The sequence below is a fragment of the Lissotriton helveticus genome, chromosome 7, assembly GCF_964261635.1.
Source record: "Lissotriton helveticus chromosome 7, aLisHel1.1, whole genome shotgun sequence".
NCBI lineage: Eukaryota > Metazoa > Chordata > Amphibia > Caudata > Salamandridae > Lissotriton > Lissotriton helveticus.
Window position 1 is genome coordinate 1,297,848,708 of NC_136068.1, and position 20,496 is coordinate 1,297,869,203.

A 20,496-nucleotide genomic window follows, 5' to 3' on the forward strand; every position below is an offset into this window, starting at 1 on the left:
CTTAAGGGGAAGGAGTGAGAATGGGTGTTGTCCCGGTAGTGCCCAACCTCAGTCTCAGAGCCTGGATGGTTCTTTAAGGGAACACCAGGTGGGGAGCCTAGGCTGTCCCGATGAGTCACCCTCTGAGGGAGATCCCCCAGTGGCTAGAGAACGTGGAGGCTCTGTAAACAGAGCTCCAGTAGTTCTGGTGTCTGGCAGTACCGCTCCAGTTGGGAGGGTGCAGAAGGCCAGAAAGAGGGGCGAGAGGGGGAAAGAGTCCCCAGTGGAAGAACCAGTGGGTCAGGGGCCAGCCAGTAGGGCTGCGTCCCCAGTGAATGACCATGAGGACACCACTTCTGTCCTGGGGGATCTTCCCACACTGTCAGAGGGACAGGGTTTGGGAGATCTGCGCCAGGCAGACTGTCGCACGACACATGAGCTATGTGCCACCCTCGGGGGGGGGCATGCGTGCTCCCCGGGAAGTCCTGGTGCGCCAGGCAAGTGTTCAACTGCAGGGTTGGGTCCCTGAGTTGGAGAGTCAGGTTCAGGTGTTGTCTGACCTGGAGGGTGGGACCACTGTAATCAGTGTCCTGGCCCATGTCACTTCTAGGGGTACCACTCCAGTTGGGAGTGGGCAGTACTCTGGAAGGGGGTGCAGAAGGAGGGAGTCCTTGCCTCTGACCCCGGTGCAGTTTGAGGGTTTAGATCCTAGGATAGAGGGCCAGGTGCAGGGTGTCCCCCCTGACCTGGTGCCCCAGTTGCAGGATAGCACCCCTGAACTGGTGGGCGAATTGTGCAGGTCACCTGCCACAGGTGCCCTGACAATTCTGGAAGGGGGTACCACTCCAGGTGGGAGGGTACAGAGCCCCAAGGAGGAGGACCGGGTGTGGGGGAGCCCACCCCAGTCTTTGGTCCAGCCGCCAGGTACAGGCCTGGGGCTGGTGGGTCAGTGCCAGGATGACATACCTGACCTGACAGGAGGGAGAGTGGACAAAGGGTGCCAAGCACCTGGGGCTACTGCCCCCGCTCTCTGAGGCCACAGAGGCTTGGGAGCCCTGAGAGGCATGAGGCCTGGGTCTCAGCTCTGACTACTGTCAGTGGCCACTGTGATTTGATGACTATCTGTTGGGACACACCTGTGAGACAGTTAAGGTTAGAGGCTGCACAGGTGGTGTCCACAGAGGAAGAAAAGGGTGCCCCATGGATTAGTTGGGTGGACCCTGAGAGTATGGACAGAGGATTTGAAATAGGTTCAGATTGGCGTAGAACTGGAATGTGCCCCTGCTGTTGCGGGCCAGGTCCATGTTCTATCGCCCAAAGCAGGGAAGCCCATCACAGTGGTGATTGGTCTACCCTGCGTTATGGCTGGAAGGGGGTTGTGTTGGACCTGGCCCTCTTGGCAGGGTCATCCCTAAACTTTTTGCCTTCCTCCAATACTTTCTCTGACCTGTTTTTGTTGGTTTAATGACTCTGGGCACTTTACCACTGCTGACCAGTGCTAAAGTGCATATGCTCTCCCTGTATAAAGTCTAACTGTGATTGATGTCCATGATTGGTTCATTGGATTTACTGTTAGTCCCCAGTAAATTGCACCAGGTGTGCCAGGGCTTGTAAATGCCAATACTGCTAGTGGACCTGCAGCGCTGGTTGCGCCACCCACAGAAGCAGCCTTTTAAAATATGTCTAGGGTCTGCCATTGCAGAACCTGCGTGCAGTCTGGTACTGTCATGCTGGCTGGGCAAGTGCACACACTTGCCAGCCCCTAAACCTTCCCTTAACTTCATATTAGTCACCCCTATGGTAGGCCCAAGGGCAGGGTGCATTGTAAGTGTAAGGTAGGACATGCTCTGATGTGTGTGGCATGTCCTAATAGTGAATTACTGCCAATTTCGTTTTTCACTATTGTAAGGCTACCTGTTCCCTTTAGGCCAGATGGGCTGCTGGAATTATTACACTCTATAATCCCAGCAGGCTCAGGGAACATGGTAGAAATTAATGTTTAGTATGCCTGAACTCAGAATAATAAAATACTTCTTTTAGTAAGGTTTATTTTAATATCCTGTGTTTGCAAATGCTACTTTTAGAAAGTTAGCCTTTGCTTGCCTAACCATTTCAGCCCGCCTCTGCTTGGATGTGTATCTGACTGTCTGGGTTGTGTGAGTGACAGGGCTGGGGGATGACAGGTGGTGAATGGGAGGATTACACCTTAGTGGGAGGTGGGAGTTTCCCTGGACTATGCATCAGGCTGTGCTCTGCCACCACAATGCTGGCTCCGCCCCCCTGGGGAGCGACTGATGACTCAGCCTGCACCTGGCCCAGGAAGGGCGAAGCCTGTCAACAAAGTACTCCTGGCTGCCCCTGTCCACACAATGCTGGCTCCGCCCCCCTGGGGAGCGGCTGATGTGCCTGCCCTCACACTGAATGCAGAAGCCAGAAGTACCCCCAACAAGTGCTCAGAGGCTGAGAGCAGTTATGCAAAGGCCCCCCTGGCCTGTGAGAACAAAAGAAACTCTGTATAAAAGTAGGAGCCCTGCTCCTTGTAAATTAAAATCCTGTTTTACCACAAAGAACCTCTGCCCGAATAGAAGGAGAAGAAGACGCTGGAAGGACTGGCCTGCTGCTTGCCTTGCTGAGGAAGGAGAGGAGAAGACTTTTGAAAAGACTTTGCTGACTTGTGCTTGAAACTTTTCTCCAAGGGCTTGATTGAGCTTGCCCCCTGAACTGAACCCCAGGACCAGTGGGTTCTCCTGTGCTTTGGCTCGTCCCCTGCCTGAGGCCGAGTATTTCCTCCCGCTGGAGGTGAAGTCTGCCCCCTCTCGCCCCCTCCTAGGGCCGTGGTACCAGGGAGCCAGCCTGCCCTCTTGCCCTTGAGAGCCTCGCTCCACCAGGAGTCGCTCTCTGCCCCAGGGCTAAGGCCGGCCGCTCCTCTACCTCTGCCTGCTTCACGGAGCCCTTGAGGAGACTTCAGCCCCTCCCGCCGGAATCCCGGGGACACAACCAGTCTGTAGCCTGCCTTGCTCTGCCCCCCCAGGAGAGGCCGCACCGCACTGTGAAGGGAGCCCCCTCTGTACCGTCCGTACCGAGGGCTCCTGTGCTGTGCCTTGCCTCCCGGAGATCCTCCGCTTTGAGAAGGGACCCCTCTGCACTGATAATTCCTAAAAGAAAGAAGCATTCCTGAAGACGACATCGGGCTAGGGGCCCGCAACGTTTTATTTCCCCATCAGCCTTCCCTGTGCCTTGGCCCCAGAGGCTCCTCTCATCCCTCCCTGCTCCTCACTGCAGCTGAGAGCCCCCACCTCTGGAAAAGGCCCGGGGTTCCTCTCATCGCCTGCTTGCTGCTCTGCTCCGCAGCTCAGCCCCCACCTCTGGAAAAGGCCCAGGGTTTCCCCGAGGCCCTCTCTGGTCTCCATTCCAAGCATACCGCGAGATGCGTGAGCATTGGTAGGGCCCGGGGTTTTCTTCTGTGTGGAGCACAGAGGAGCGCTGCGAAGGCCACAGAGGTGCTTGGGAGCACCATACCTTCCAGGAACAGGGCAAGAGGCCCCAATTATTGCATAACTGGAACTGAGAGAACTGTTTACAAGTGAGTGAACAAGACAGAAGATACATTTGAACTGTAACCTAAGAAGCTTGCCTATTTACAACCTGTGGCCCCACAAAAACGTTATTTGGTCTTGTGATAAGTCTGATCTGCCTATATATATATATTTTTACATAAAGAAGCATATTTTTTATATATTCACAGCCTGGTGTCCATTTGTGGGGGGATTGGTGTATTTTACTGTGTGTGTGATTACAAATGCTTAACTGAATAACGCCTGAAGAATAGCCTTGGCTGCTCACGCCACGCACCTAGAGGGTGAGCAAGGGTAATTCTAAGGGGTCATCCTTCGCCCTGACTTAGAGGAGAGGGTCCCTGCTTGTCACAAGTGCATACTTGCGCCAACCAGAGACCCCCAATTCTAACACTATGCATCAAACTCAGCTCCTATTTCCACTCAAAAAACAAGGCACTCTATGACAACTTCAGTGAACAGACGCCACACACCACCCCCCTCACTACCACCACCGACAGAGATGATCATTACAGCTTGGAATCCTGCCACCTTCAAACACACCACCATGACCATGAGGAACACCCACTCAGGAGTCCCCACGGACCCCTGCCCACCTCACATCTACCACAGGGCCGCTGCCGCCATCGCACCCGAACTAGGACAGACCAACAACGCCTCCTTCAAATCTGGCATCTTCCCAGAAGCATGAAAGCAGGCAGAGGTCAAACCCCACCTTAAGAAGCCCTCGGCCTACCCGACAAACCTGAAAAACTACAGGCCCATCTCTCTCCTCCCCTTTGCCGCCAAAGTCACAGAAAGACTCGTAAACACACAGCTGACAGCCTTCATCGAAGAGAACTCCATCCTAGACTCATCCCAGTTCGGCTTCCGCACCAAGCACAGCACCGGGACCACCCTCCTTGCTGCCACCGATGGCATCCGCATGCTACTCGATCAGGGACATCCTACTAGACCTCACTGCAGCTTTTGACACTGTCTCTCATCACACCCTTGCTGTCAGACTGCACGATGCTGGGAATACGAGGAACCGCCCTCTCCTGGATCAGTTCCTTTCTCTCCGGCAGAACCCAGAGGATAAGAATCCCCCGTTCCTCTCTGAACCCACAGAGATCAACTGCGGAGTACCCCAAGGATCTTCACTCAGCCCCATGCCTTTCAACATCTACATGGCCCCCCTGACCGCCATCGCCAGACAGCACGAGCTCAGCATAGTATCATACGCCGACGACACCTAGCTCATCCTCTCTTACACCAACAACCCCAGACACTAGACTCTGCTTTCAGCAAGGAATGAGGGACGTCATGGCCTGGATGAATAGCAGTTGCCTGAAGCTCAACTCAGAGAAGACCAAGGTCCTCATCCTCGGACCCACCACCTCTGCTGGGGACAACATCTGGTGGCCCTCGGGAGCCCGCCCACCCCGACAGACCACGCACGGAACCTCAACATCATCATTGACTCCTCCCTCACCATGACCGGCCAGATCAACTCCGTCGCCTCCATCAGTTTCAACTGCCTCTGGATCCTCCACAAGACCTTCAAATGGATCCCACCCGAATGCAGAAAAACCGTCACTCACACTCTCATAACCAGCAGACTGGACTACGGCAACGCCCTCTATGCTGGAAGCAACAGAACTCTCCTTCACGAACTCCAAACCATCCAGAATGCAGCAGCCAGACTCGTCCTTGGCACCCCACGGCACGAGCACATGACCCAACACCTGCGAGACCTCCACTGGCTCCCCGCCGAGAAGAGAGTAACCTTCAAACTGCTCACCCACACCTAGAAATCCCTCCACAACATCGGACCCAAATACCTCAACAAGAGAGTCTCCTACACTTTCCCAAGAGGAACCTCCGCTCCGCCGACCTTGCCCTTGCTGAGACCCCCCCGGCATCAGTCGAACAAGAGCAGGCAGAAGAGCTTTCTTCTACATAGCAGCCAAAGCCTGGAATGAGCTCCCCGTTGGCATCAGACGCTCAACCACCCTCCACACCTTCAGGAAGAACATCAAGACCTGGCTTTTCGACTGAACAGGAGCTACACCCTTCCCTCCCCCGCACTTCCTTGAGACCCTTGCGGGTGAGTAACGCGCTCTACAAACCCCCTGATTGATTGATTGATAGTAGCCAGACTCATCTTTGACCTGCCCAGGCGGGCACACATCACCCCTCAACTCAGGAAATTCCACTGGCTACCAGTTGCGCAGAGATGCCAGTTTAAGCTGCTCACCCTGAAACAAGAAAATCTAGCCCTGAAAAACATTGAGAAAAATACCAATTTGGTAATAAAACCCTGTGACAAGGGCGGGGGGATCACCATCTTTGATAAGACTGAGTACAACCACAAGATGCTAGATATGCTGAGTACCGAGGAACACTATAGGCCAGCACACCCACGAGAGTTACAACGCCTGAATACAACAATAAGAGAAACCACGAATATTGCCTTTGAGGAAGGATTCATCTGCGAAGATGAATTAATCTTTCTTAATAAATCTTGTCCGGTAGTACCAGCGCTGTATGGACTACCAAAGACGCATAAAAATGAGATCAATCCCCCTATGCGACCAATTATTTCAACAATTGGGTCAAGCACAGAACCTCTGTCAAAATACGTAGATACATTTTTGTGCCCACTAACACAGAAATACGAATCATTTATCCGAGACACAGGGGACATGATAACTAAGATAGAGGGTACTGCATTTGACACGGCCAATGACATTCTTGTAACGCTTGACATTGAGGCGTTATACACGAACATTCCTCAGTGTCAGGCGTTGCGGGCGGTGTCGGCCCTGCTAAATAGATACCCTGACAATAGACCAGACGAGTTTATTCTCCAGTGCCTGGAGATTGTCCTCCTGAACAATTACTTTGACTATGATGGTGCCCTCTACAAACAAGTGAAGGGCACCAGCATGGGAGCTTCTTGCGCCCCAAGTGTGGCGAATGCCTACATGGGCGAGTGGGAATTGAGAAACGTGTACAATGAAGTTGCACCTTTTTTTGAGAACGTCCATTTATGGCGTCGGTTTATTGACGACATTTTTTTTATTTGGCGTGGCACCGAAGCACAGTTGAAAGACTATATAATCTGGCTAAATTCAAGTGACTCCAATCTCAAATTCACCTCAAACTACAACACCAATAAAGTCGAGTTCCTGGACATTGAGATCATCAGTAGTAGTGGAAAGTTAGAAGTAAGTCTATATAGGAAGCCGACTGCTAAAAATACCATCCTCCAGTTTGGTAGCTTCCACCCGCATTGCCAAAAGGACTCGATACCATTTGGCGAATTCCTCAGGATACGTCGCAATTGCACTAACCTGATGGAATATCAGTGGCATGGAGAGGCACTCAAAATGAGATTGGTCAAAAGAGGTTACCCCCATCGACTAATCCGACAAGCCTTCAAAAGAGCGAAGTACTACGATCGGGATTCTCTACTGAGTGGCACCAAAAGGAAACCCTCAGAGAGAATCACTTGTGTCATTAATCATTCAACATTGAATTATAAAATCAAGAATATAATTTGCAAAAATTGGAGTATACTAGAAACAGAGGAAAGTGAGACCTTTGCATGCAAACCCCTGGTGGCCTATAGAAGGAACAAAAACCTGAAAGATCGCTTAGTTCACACCAGGAGTAAACAAAAGATAGTGAGTCTTCAAACCTCCATTACAGGACAGAATCCGGTATTGGGGAACCACAAATGTGGATCCTGCCATGCCTGCGATACCGCAATTGTAACTGAGTCGCTAAACTACAACAACGTCAGAGTGACCTTAAGAACACTGACAAACTGCAGGAGTAGTAATATGGTCTACATAATACTATGCCCATGTGGTCTCATGTATGTTGGCGAAACCGGTAGGGAATTTCGCATTAGATTCAGCGAACATAAGTCAGCAGTGAGGATGCGGAAAACATCAGCACCCTTAGTGCAACACTGTATAGACATGAACCACAACGAAGTTGAACTAGGATGGTGTATTGTAGAAAAAGTTCAACACAAAAGAGGCCAACTAATGGAACAAACTCGGAAAAAACGTGAGAGCTTCTGGATATTCCAATTTGACAGTGTTCGAAGAGGACTAAATGAAAATATAGCCTGGTTCATTACAAAAAATTCATAAATATGTAACAGTAGCCAATATACATTGATGTGAATAGCTTTGAGTATGCTATTCACATGATAAAAGGTGAGAGCCTTTGTCATACAAACCAAGTAAAGAGATAACAAGTAAAACACGAGGGAGAGACCAATTTTGTACTTGAATGAACCCACAACCCTGACAGATAAGATTCAGTTGGTAATATAAGATGGGTCCTCTTTCTTTTCTTTTCTCTTCTTTTTTTTTTTTTTTTTTACTAAAAACCTCGAGACATGACAGCTTATTTGAATATATAGATAAACGTAACATCAAACTGTCTCTTGTAAACAACACAATACCACATGGACAACATTGTAACAGGGTTCATTAAAATCGTATTACTATGTAAATATTGTGGGCGACTCATCGTATCAGTATTAGTAAATACTAGCAACATCATCCTGTTCCAAGATGGCGACCGTAAAAAATAGACAGGAAACATATCCCCATATGTAAACAAAAAAGAACGAGTACCAATCATTTCCGGTTCACGGAACGCCGAAAAAAGTGTAGCGCGCGAAGATGTAGAACCTATTTAAAGCCCCTGTAATAACTGACAACATCTACATTGGGCGACTCTGAGCCACGTTGGGGGACACTGAGAGAAGGGCAGGACGCCATCCATTGCGGGAACACAAACGAAAACAGGTACGAGTCCGATCTGTTTAACCACCCGCCTGCGGCGCATAACGAGTAGTTTACTCTTACTAGTCACGCTTTAGTTTAAATAAACTAACTGATAGAGTGTCAGTCAATCCTGAGTTTATTAGCAATACCACAAATTTATGGGAGTAACAGTTTACATGTATAACCTTTAGATAAATAAAACAATATGCTATAAGGAAATTACTATCGAACAATAAAGTGTTAGGTAATCTTCACCACATCATTAATATTGTAATTTCTTAGGAAGAATAGGCTCCATGTACAAGGTTGTAAATAAATAGATGGTGGGTATGTGGGTAGCCACATAGGCTCTCTAGGAAACAGATGCAAACTACAAGTTTTACTAGTTTAAGGCAATTCTTTCAATCATAGATTCTTGCCAACCTCAAGAATAATGAATTGGGAGCAAGCCATCAGGAACGATGTACGAATAAATTGAAGATTGGAGATGAGACTCGTTCTAAAATTAACGAAGGTCAGTTATAGATGGACCCCTGCAACTAATTTTCTTAAAAAAGATCGATATAGAATATATGTCTTAAGCTTAGCCTATTGTATTTAAGGTTACCAACAATGAGGGCCATGGAGCATTAACCAGCTAGACCTGCACCCGCGTACAGAAATAGAAGAATTGTCCCCCAATAGATTCACTTGTGATAAACCCAAGGTAAGAACATTTCAAAGATTGTCAATATAAAAAAAGGAAATATATAAGTAGTAATACAAATTGAGTTCACTTCATCTTATTTATAGTAACGAAAAGTGATCCAGATAAGTGCCCTGTTCGAATATACCAAACAAAACAAAGATTAGCACATATAAATTAAACTTCATCAATACGTCTGAGGTAAGCTTCCTTTCGTTCTTACTAAATTCCCATTGGCTATCAGGTTACCACACTTGTTATAGACCTAGTAAACAGGTCTTTGAAATATATCTCTCCTCTAGGCATCGCTGTCCGTTACATCTCTAGAGGAAATCGAAAACCCATAAGGAGCAGTCTTCGGACACCTTTTCGTATCACCATACCAAAGGTTAGATTAATTTTTGTGTAAGGTATGATGGGCCATGAGTGATTTGACTTGTGGCATCTCCAAAAAAGAAGACGGTGCTCAGAACAAAATGAAAACTCACTGTCCTAAATGTAAAAAATCAGCTCCTCCATAAATTTGTCATTAATCTTAAATTGACGTCACACACCCAAGGTTGTATTATGATGCCTTACAGCTAATGCACTAGGTAACTATGAGATAAAAGAATATAGACCTAATCAAATGTCCTGGACTCAAGTTAAGATATGGGTACATTACACTGTGTTTATATTTTCAGATACCCTGCACACATACGTCGAGAGAAGAGAGTAAAACTCTTTCTGATCCGGTCCTGAGGAAGGTGGTCTGAACCCACCGAAACGCGTAGACCTGGCGTTAGACAAATACTATCTGTGTCACCTCAAACCTGAGAAATTGTTTAGAATTTGTAAGAGTGTAGAGTTGTATGAATGAGATGGTGTGTATGTTAGTTAATATGTGTAGCACAGGGTGTCAAATTTCTAACTACAAATCAATTGGTCTTTTTTAATACTTTGTAAAACTCATGATATTGCATAACGGATTATCAATAATGTTTGGTCTATGATCTATGTCTATGTGCTGATGAATACATAAGAAAAACCAAAAAAATAATTTTTTAAATAAGTTTGATACACTATAAAAAGGAAAAAAGAAATAAAATATGTAAAAACAAGAACCTACTTTGTTGTACCTATGTCTAATTTGAGGGTCATTTGACATAAACTGTGAGCTGTTGCCATTTATGAAATTATGAAGTGACCACGGGGGAATATTAGTAAATATCCTTGTGTTTTTTTCCTCTCTTTTCCCTGGTCACTAAAGTAAATATAGAGGGGGTCCCAAATTCCATGTAACTACATTCACGGTTTTTTAACTGTGGGATATTAATCCAGTACTGGGAGTGAAACTTTCGTTCCGTCTAAATCAATAGTACCTTGCTGTGAGATATCTGTGCACCTGGGTGGTGGCAATAGGCTAGTAGGCTTCGAGGTTAATCATATAACCTATCAAGAAGCATATTTCCAAACATTTATCCTTATATTCTACCTCAAAACGCAATTCTCAATCCCTAGCCTTGAAACTAACCATCACAATCATGGACAAACTAGAAACGTTTGGGTTTTCGGACGAGGAGTTTTCCTCCTTACTAGGACTAGTCACTGATGGGAATAACATTGTCCCCGTCACACTAGGAGACAATAGTGAGTGGCAAAATCTTCTAAACCTAAAGAAAAAAATTAAACGCATAGAGTCCCATGTATTTTACATGCTTGCATATCTCAAAGAAGGAGTAATTCCATCTGGCCTCAGGGTTCGTAATGCTCCCACTTTGTTTATTGAAATCCGTAAGTTTCTGGAGCGGTGGTCACTGATTTCAAACCGCTGCTCCAGAGACTGGATGATGCTGATTATTGAAACAGCAAGAGACATCATGACAGCTCTCAGCAAAGAGATCCAAGACCTAGAAGAAAAGCTACAGGCCTCCAATGCAGTAGATGAGGCTAAAAATAAACTTGAGAAAATTCAATCAGATATGAAAGATTTTGACACCGACTTAACCAACAAAAAAACTGAAAAACTAAAGAAAGATATACGTTGGTTTACAAAAGAAAAAATGTATCCCTATTTGACTCCAAATTACTACCAGGGGGGAATCAGGCCAGCTATAATTCAAACTATGATAACACCTATAAGAGAAATTATACCAACTTCTCAGACACTGGCTCATCTGACTCTGATACAGACAATTATCAAAACCCAGGAAGGGGAGGCTATAATCCTAGACCTCCATTTAGAGGTAGACAAGGATATCAAAACACCCACACTCGGGGTTTTTTATCGAGAGGCCCCTACAGGGGGAAGAACGTGCATTGGCAGCAGGACAGGGGAGGACATCAGATGATGAGCCCTCAACCTCAGCAGCAATACGTGAAGACACGAAACCAGCAATACTGGTGGTAGACACAAATGAGAACAAGAATGCAGATAAATTAACAGATACAATGCCGATTTACAATCTATCTTCCATCGATCTGAATAGTGAGGAGACAACATTATTAAATCGGGGTTTATCATTTGTTCCTTGTACCCCGTTAAATAAATTCAGACTTCATGAAGATTTATTTGCATTCTTCAGAAAAGTTAGACTCAAGAAGTTCTTTGAAGGCAGATTGAGAGAAGAAGAAAATCTCAACTTGTCCGGTTGTAAACCACCCTCTAGTTTTACACCTACATTGGATGTCGTAGGACCCGAAGTCCAAATTTTTGAAAGGAGGGTCTTACAGGATATCACACGTCTCTTAACAGGTACCAACAGGCCCAATTTTAATTTATCGAAACAAGAAAATCTAGCCCTGAAAAACATTGAGAAAAATACCAATTTGGTAATAAAACGCTGTGACAAGGGCGGGGGGATCACCATCTTTGATAAGACTGAGTACAACCACAAGATGCTAGATATGCTGAGTATCGAGGAACACTATAGGCCAGCACACCCACGAGAGTTACAACGCCTGAATACAACAATAAGAGAAACCACAAATATTGCCTTTGAGGAAGGATTCATCTGCGAAGATGAATTAATCTTTCTTAATAAATCTTGTCCGGTAGTACCAGCTCTGTATGGACTACCAAAGACGCATAAAAATGAGATCAATCCCCCTATGCGACCAATTATTTCAACAATTGGGTCAAGCACAGAACCTCTGTCAAAATACGTAGATACATTTTTGTGCCCACTAACACAGAAATACGAATCATTTATCCGAGACACAGGGGACATGATAACTAAGATAGAGGGTACTGCATTTGACACGGCCAATGACATTCTTGTAACGCTTGACATTGAGGCGTTATACACGAACATTCCTCAGTGTCAGGCGTTGCAGGCGGTGTCGGCCCTGCTAAATAGATACCCTGACAATAGACCAGACGAGTTTATTCTCCAGTGCCTGGAGATTGTCCTCCTGAACAATTACTTTGACTATGATGGTGCCCTCTACAAACAAGTGAAGGGCACCAGCATGGGAGCTTCTTGCGCCCCAAGTGTGGCGAATGCCTACATGGGCGAGTGGGAATTGAGAAACGTGTACAATGAAGTTGCACCTTTTTTTGAGAACGTCCATTTATGGCGTCGGTTTATTGACGACATTTTTATTATTTGGCGTGGCACCGAAGCACAGTTGAAAGACTATATAATCTGGCTAAATTCAAGTGACTCCAATCTCAAATTCACCTCAAACTACAACACCAATAAAGTGGAGTTCCTGGACATTGAGATCATCAGTAGTAGTGGAAACTTAGAAGTAAGTCTATATAGGAAGCCGACTGCTAAAAATACCATCCTCCAGTTTGGTAGCTTCCACCCGCATTGCCAAAAGGACTCGATACCATTTGGCGAATTCCTCAGGATACGTCGCAATTGCACTAACCTGATGGAATATCAGCGGCATGGAGAGGCACTCAAAATGAGATTGGTCAAAAGAGGTTACCCCCATCGACTAATCCGACAAGCCTTCAAAAGAGCGAAGTACTACGATCGGGATTCTCTACTGAGTGGCACCAAAAGGAAACCCTCAGAGAGAATCACTTGTGTCATCAATCATTCAACATTGAATTATAAAATCAAGAATATAATTTGCAAAAATTGGAGTATACTAGAAACAGAGGAAAGTGAGACCTTTGCATGCAAACCCCTGGTGGCCTATAGAAGGAACAAAAACCTGAAAGATCGCTTAGTTCACACCAGGAATAAACAAAAGATATTGAGTCTTCAAACCTCCATTACAGGACAGAATCCGGTATTGGGGAACCACAAATGTGGATCCTGCCATGCCTGCGATACCGCAATTGTAACTGAGTCGCTAAACTACAACAACGTCAGAGTGACCTTAAGAACACTGACAAACTGCAGGAGTAGTAATATTGTCTACATAATACTATGCCCATGTGGTCTCATGTATGTTGGCGAAACCGGTAGGGAATTTCGCATTAGATTCAGCGAACATAAGTCAGCAGTGAGGATGCGGAAAACATCAGCACCCTTAGTGCAACACTGTATAGACATGAACCACAACGAAGTTGAACTACGATGGTGTATTGTAAAAAAAGTTCAACACAAAACAGGCCAACTAATGGAACAAACTCGGAAAAAACGTGAGAGCTTCTGGATATTCCAATTTGACAGTGTTCGTAGAGGACTAAATGAAAATATAGCCTGGTTCATTACAAAAAAGTCATAAATATGTAACAGTAGCCAATATACAATGATGTGAATAGCTTTGAGTATGCTATTCACATGATAAAAGGTGAGAGCCTTTGTCATACAAACCAAGTAAAGAGATAACAAGTAAAACACGAGGGAGAGACCAATTTTGTACTTGAGTGAACCCACAACCCTGACAGATAAGATTCAGTTGGTAATATAAGATGGTTTCCCTCTCTCTTTCTTTTCTCTTTTTTTTTTTTTTTTTTACTTAAAACCTCGAGACATGACAGCTTATTTGAATATATAGATAAACGTAACATCAAACTGTCTCTTGTATACAACACAATACCACATGGACAACATTGTAACAGGGTTCATTAAAATCGTATTACTATGTAAATATTGTGGGCGACTCATCGTATCAGTATTAGTAAATACTAGCAACATCATCCTGTTCCAAGATGGCGATCGTAAAAAATAGACAGGAAACATATCCCCATATGTAAACAAAAAAGAACGAGTACCAATCATTTCCGGTTCACGCAATGCCGAAAAAAGTGTAGCGCGCGAAGATGTAGAACCTATTTAAAGCCCCTGTAATAACTGACAACATCTACGTCGGGCGACTCTGAGCCACGTTGGGGGACACTGAGAGAAGGGCAGGACGCCATCCATTGCGGGAACACAAACGAAAACAGGTACGAGTCCGATCTGTTTAACCACCCGCCTGCGGCGCATAACGAGTAGTTTACTCTTACTAGTCACGCTTTAGTTTAAATAAACTAACTGATAGAGTGTCAGTCAATCCTGAGTTTATTAGCAATACAACAAATATATGGGAGTAACAGTTTACATGTATAACCTTTAGATAAATAAAACAATATGCTATAAGGAAATTACTATCGAACAATAAAGTGTTAGGTAATCTTCACCACATCATTAATATTGTAATTTCTTAGGAAGAATAGGCTCCATGTACAAGGTTGTAAATAAATAGATGGTGGGTATGTGGGTAGCCACATAGGCTCTCTAGGAAACAGATGCAAACTACACGTTTTACTAGTTAAAGGCAATTCTTTCAATCATAGATTCTTGCCAACCTCGAGAATAATGAATTGGGAGCAAGCCATCAGGAACGATGTACGAATAAATTGAAGATTGGAGATGAGACTCGTTCTAAAATTAACGAAGGTCAGTTATAGATGGACCCCTGCAACTAATTTTCTTAAATAAGATCGATATAGAATATATGTCTTAAGCTTAGCCTATTGTATTTAAGGTTACCAACAATGAGGGCCATGGAGCATTAACCAGCTAGACCTGCACCCGCGTACAGAAATAGAAGAATTGTCCCCCAATAGATTCACTTGTGATAAACCCAAGGTAAGAACATTTCAAAGATTGTCAATATAAAAAATAGGAAATATATAAGTAGTAATACAAATTGAGTTCACTTCATCTTATTTATAGTAGGGAAAAGTGATCCAGATAAGTGCCCTGTTCGACTATACCAAACAAAACAAAGATTAGCCCATATAAATGAAACTTCATCAATATGTCTGAGGTAAGCTTCCTTTCGTTCTTACTAAATTCCCATTGGCTATCAGGTTACCACACTTGTTATAGACCTAGTAAACAGGTCTTTGAAATATATCTCTCCTCTAGGCATCGCTGTCCGTTACATCTCTAGAGGAAATCGAAAACCCATAAGGAGCAGTCTTCCGACACCTTTTCGTATCACCATACCAAAGGTTAGATTAATTTTTGTGTAAGGTATGATGGGCCATGAGTGATTTGACTTGTGGCATCTCCAAAAAAGAAGACGGTGCTCAGAACAAAATGAAAACTCACTGTCCTAAATGTAAAAAATCAGCTCCTCCATAAATTTGTCATTAATCTTAAATTGATGTCACACACCCAAGGTTGTATTATGATGCCTTACAGCTAATGTACTAGGTAACTAAGAGATAAAAGAATATAGACCTAATCAAATGTCCTGGATTCAAGTTAAGATATAGGTACATTACACTGTGTTTATATTTTCAGATACCCTGCACACATACGTCGAGAGAAGAGAGTAAAACTCTTTCTGATCCGGTCCTGAGGAAGGTGGTCTTAACCCACCGAAACGCGTAGACCTGGCGTTAGACAAATACTATCTGTGTCACCTCAAACCTGAGAAATTGTTTAGAATTTGTAAGAGTGTAGAGTTGTATGAATGAGATGGTGTGTATGTTAGTTAATATGTGTAGCACAGGGTGTCAAATTTCTAACTACAAATCAATGGTCTTTTTTAATACTTTGTAAAACTCATGATATTGCATAACGAATTATCAATAATGTTTGGTCTATGATCTATGTCTATGTACTGATGAATACATAAGAAAAACCAAAAAAAGAATTTTTTAAATAATTTTGATACACTATAAAAAGGAAAAAAGAAATAAAATATGTAAAAACAAGAACCTACTTTGTTGTACCTATGTCTAATTTGAGGGTCATTTGACATAAACTGTGAGCTGTTGCCATTTATGAAATTATGAAGTGACCACGGGGGAATATTAGTAAATATCCTTGTGTTTTTTTCCTCTCTTTTCCCTGGTCACTAAAGTAAATATAGAGGGGGTCCCAAATTCCATGTAACTGAACCTACTCTTGACACAACTGGCCGCAACTCTTGCCTCACTAATGACATATCACTAAACAGATTAACACGGAAAACACATAACGAGATTTGGTTCTTTAACCGCACCGGAGCTCCTAAAGTGGGCTCTGTTGAGACGTACAACTTGATACGCCGGCTCACGAGCTAAACTGGACACACTGCTCACATGAGTCTGCACCATACTTTGTAAACAAGCACTGGGTACCTCCTACCTAGTTTGAACCCACTGCTCACCGGGCACTGAATACGACGCTCACCTGTGACAGCAACTTTTGCCGCAGTGAAGACATAGTACATAACAGATTAACGCGACAAACAAACATTGAGATTTTAGCGTTTCTAACCACACCGGAGCCTCACATATGGGTACTGCTGAGACATACAACTTAGTAATTTGAAGTATGCACGCCCTCAGGTTCTCACATAATAATAAAAATATTGACCTTGCATCAAGCTGCGCACATAGGAGTTACTAGTGGCTAGATCCCGACTAACTACGGGTTATTGCAGGTAGATGCAATTCTATGCCCTCAACACCACATAGACTAGTCACAGAACATGTGCAGCGTCACCACTTTGCAACACCTTCCATTAGAAGTTGCCAGAATCACCACTTCCTAAGGCACCGGTAACGTCGAAATTCTGCATACCTTCATTACAGGATTTTCAGAGACAGTGGTTTTCTCAACCTATGTTCCCCAAAAAAAAAAACTATCTTTACTGATTGCAACCATCCCTCCATTTGTAACCCAACATACATGGGAGTGAAAGCCTGATGAGTTGACCGCTGGGTACTGATGATGCCTGGATACTAGACACAATTAGGTGAGTTCTATACGCTTTTTCTGCTACCACTATTGATATTCCACAGGGGTATGTAATCCACCTTAGCTCACTGAGGATATCTAACCACCATGGTTTTTATCACTTTTTTTGTGTTCAAGCACTAGTTGCGCAGACCACTGATTATTCTTAAATCAAGTTTGAAGTCACCACAGTTATTGTCTGTAATCGTTTATCGAAATTTACACCTGAAATGTACGCTTCATTGTCTCTCCATAACAGGTAGATCCAGCTCATCACAGGTATATTGACACATTAAACTCCTCCTTTTTGTGTTTTTGATGAACCTTCTAGATACAGATGAATAAATTTTCTCTAATGCAGATAGTTCTCCTTTTTCTTATGGTCCTGAAGAATCGCGAGTTAGTGAACACAAATGCGAGAAACATGTTGACCGTTAGTTATTTTCACTGACTGACACATATTCAGGAGAATTATACTCCATCGAGTGCCGGTTATTTTGCTTTTAATTAGGGCAGGAGACCCCCAGAATAAACCCAATCTTAGGTACTTCCAGCCACATTTTAACACTCACTACCACATCTACACTCTTCTGGCCCCACACCCGCACTTCGAAATACGGCTGTTGGATAAAAGATCTCCGGTAAAGTGCCCCTCTTTGAGGTGAGCCCGTTGGGTATGGCACCGCCGACCCAACAGGGAGCAGCCCATATGATGAAGCATGACACCTGAAAAGGTTTGTGAGGGCATTAAAATCCAACAAATAGATTCCCCAACTGTAGATCTCAGTGAGACCCAGTGGTTTCCAGACTTAGTGTGACTTCTACAACTCCTGCCTTAGGAATGGCACAACACACCTTCTTTGACGACTTGGATCAAAAAGGGAACAAGTTGTGAATACTGCATCAAAGATAGATGAACCTGCCACATTCCCACCCATATGAGGGAATAAGATGCAGAAAAGGGCAAGGGGGAGTTGGGTGTGGACCTGCAAATTGTGTGTGTACTGGAGACACAAGGTTTAGAGAGGCTAGGCACCTACTTTATGCAAAGAGTTTGTATTTGGCTAGTCTGCGCTTGATAGTAGATAAAACACAATACAATCATGGAAGCAAATCCTGAGAGTATCTTGGGTAAAGGCTGAGGAATGGGATGACAAGAATGACTCACCTGCAGAAAGTCCCCAGTGTTTCGGTTGATGCCCTGCAGTGCATAGAGCAGACACAGAGAGTTGAGCACGTTGTGAACGGCCACATCGACAATCTCTGTGAGCTTGTCTGTGAAAAGTTTCACCACCACGTAATGACAGTGTGCCTGGAGAGGAAACACAGATTTGTGAGAAAAAGCTATCTGGTTGAGTGCTCCTGCCCTCACATTACAGGACCCATTCCCTACCACAAACCTCCCCATAAAACAAAAACAGACCTCAGAAGCTCGCACCAGCTCCACAGAGCTCAGATTCCAGGCATCTTCCTTGGCCTGCCGGTGGTTCTGTTCTGTCTCCATACTCTTGGCTACTGTCTCCACAAGCCTATGTTACGCCAGGAGGAAGAAAGGCAAGAGGATACTGGTTAAGAAAAGGAATCCTCCTCTAACAAAATCCAAGCTATAGAGACCATCTACATAAAGAAACATTGTCACAGCAAACAGCTTGTAAAAAAGCCATCCAAAATAGCACAAAAGATAGAAAGAGGGACAATCAGAAAAGACTCATACAAAAATGTTCCTTTTTTAGGTCTCGCCTGGCATTGCAGCGCACATGCGCTGCCCACTCTACGAGGGCCTTTTGGAATCGATACAGATTCGGAAGGGACTTTAAGCCACACCCTTGTTTTCAATTGGCTTGCTTCATCGTTTACGTTAAACGCTGGCGCGTGATTGAAGAGCGAGCTTTTGGGTTACCGCCTTGTCCACTTTTAAGATGGTCCATGTGGACAGCCCAACACTATCTTTGTTTGGCGTGACATAGGAGGGTGTGCTGCTAGCGGAAACTCTGGCTCCTCATTTAGAATTCTACCAGCTCCTCCCTCCCCTTCCCCCATTCAAAAGCAAACTCCCAGAGTTGCGCTGCTAAGTGTGTTAACATTCCCTGCTGTTGACCAAGTACACCCGCCGCCCTCCCACATAAACGGTGCCTTGCTTTTTTCGAGAGCTTGATTTCGGAACGCCGCAGGCCGCATCGGCCCTGCCTGTTTTGTATGCATGTGCCCGCCCGTTACTTTTGCTTAAGAATAGCATGCCGCCTGCCTCATGGCCTCCGCACTTCATCTTAAATCATGGCGGCTGCTTCTGGAGGCCGCCGGACTTTGGGAGGAGTTTGCACTTGCTCTGGGCACTACATGACGACCGTGATGACGACCACACAGAGTGCAAAAGCTTTCCTAATGACCCCTCTGCAAAACTCATCTCAAATCTCTCCTTCCACTTTAAACACGCCCAAACATTCGTCTTCACACTTTAACATTTATTTGAGGTAGATTAGGTGCCAATGTGAGCCAGGAAAGTCGATTTCCATTTTCTTTTTTTTTTCAGCAATAAAATATGATAAATGTACTCAGGAGAATAAACATCATGAGCACCTAGGAAAGGCGATGTTGCCTAATGGCAGGACTGGATCGCTTCCCAGCGTCTACTTACATCTTGTAATTCAGGGCAAATAACTTAATCTCTCCCCCTCTAAATATTTTAAAAAGCTGCCCATTTGTACTGTAGTCTAATGTCATGTAAAACGCTCGAAATTACCGTTTGGGCGGCCAAGTTGGAGCTATATTGAAATTATAAAAAACAACTAATTATAAATAGCTTTCTTTTTTGTGGGAAGCTCCAGAGTTCATCAGGAATTACAATATGCATTTTTATTGACTATTTCTATCTTTTTCCAGGTGATTGGTAAAACTAGGCTACTCATTTTGTCTGACTGGAAAACCCAGAGTGGCATCACTCCAACCCCTCTGCCCCACTCCACCTCTCAGCTTCCCACTCCACCCCTTCCACCCCCAGACACCCACAGGTTTACTATCTTCTCTGCTGAGGGGCTAGAGCGTTTTGCCAAATATTCAATAAAGCCACAGAGTGATTTTAGGACTGCAAGTCAAGTACTGTTTTGTCATACTTTTTCCCTAATTTTAGTCATGTTCTTTTTAGTTTAACGCAACACTGCATATCCACATAAATCATTTAAAACAGTCATTGTTACTCATTCTTTCACCATTGCGTACATCCCCCATTCCATATTCAAACCTATGCATCCATCTCCATCCATCTATATATCCACCCTTCCTTTCAATCATCATCTCTCCATCCACCCTTTCACTCATTCATCCTTTCAGCCCTTCCACTCCATCCATCACAGCACTTCGTC

General features: G+C 44.5%; 1 protein-coding gene across 1 annotated transcript in view; it reads right to left on the bottom strand.

Moving 5' to 3' along the window:
• Positions 1-20,496, bottom strand: part of LOC144767358 (peroxisomal acyl-coenzyme A oxidase 1-like) — a 575,229-nt gene that overhangs the window by 130,799 nt on the left and 423,934 nt on the right. Inside the window, exons 11-12 of the mRNA XM_078650828.1 lie at positions 18,561-18,666; positions 18,306-18,449 (exon numbers count right to left, since the gene is read on the bottom strand). Of these exons, the coding sequence (XP_078506954.1) occupies positions 18,306-18,449; positions 18,561-18,666 (250 nt within the window). The remainder of the gene's footprint in view (positions 1-18,305; positions 18,450-18,560; positions 18,667-20,496) is intronic.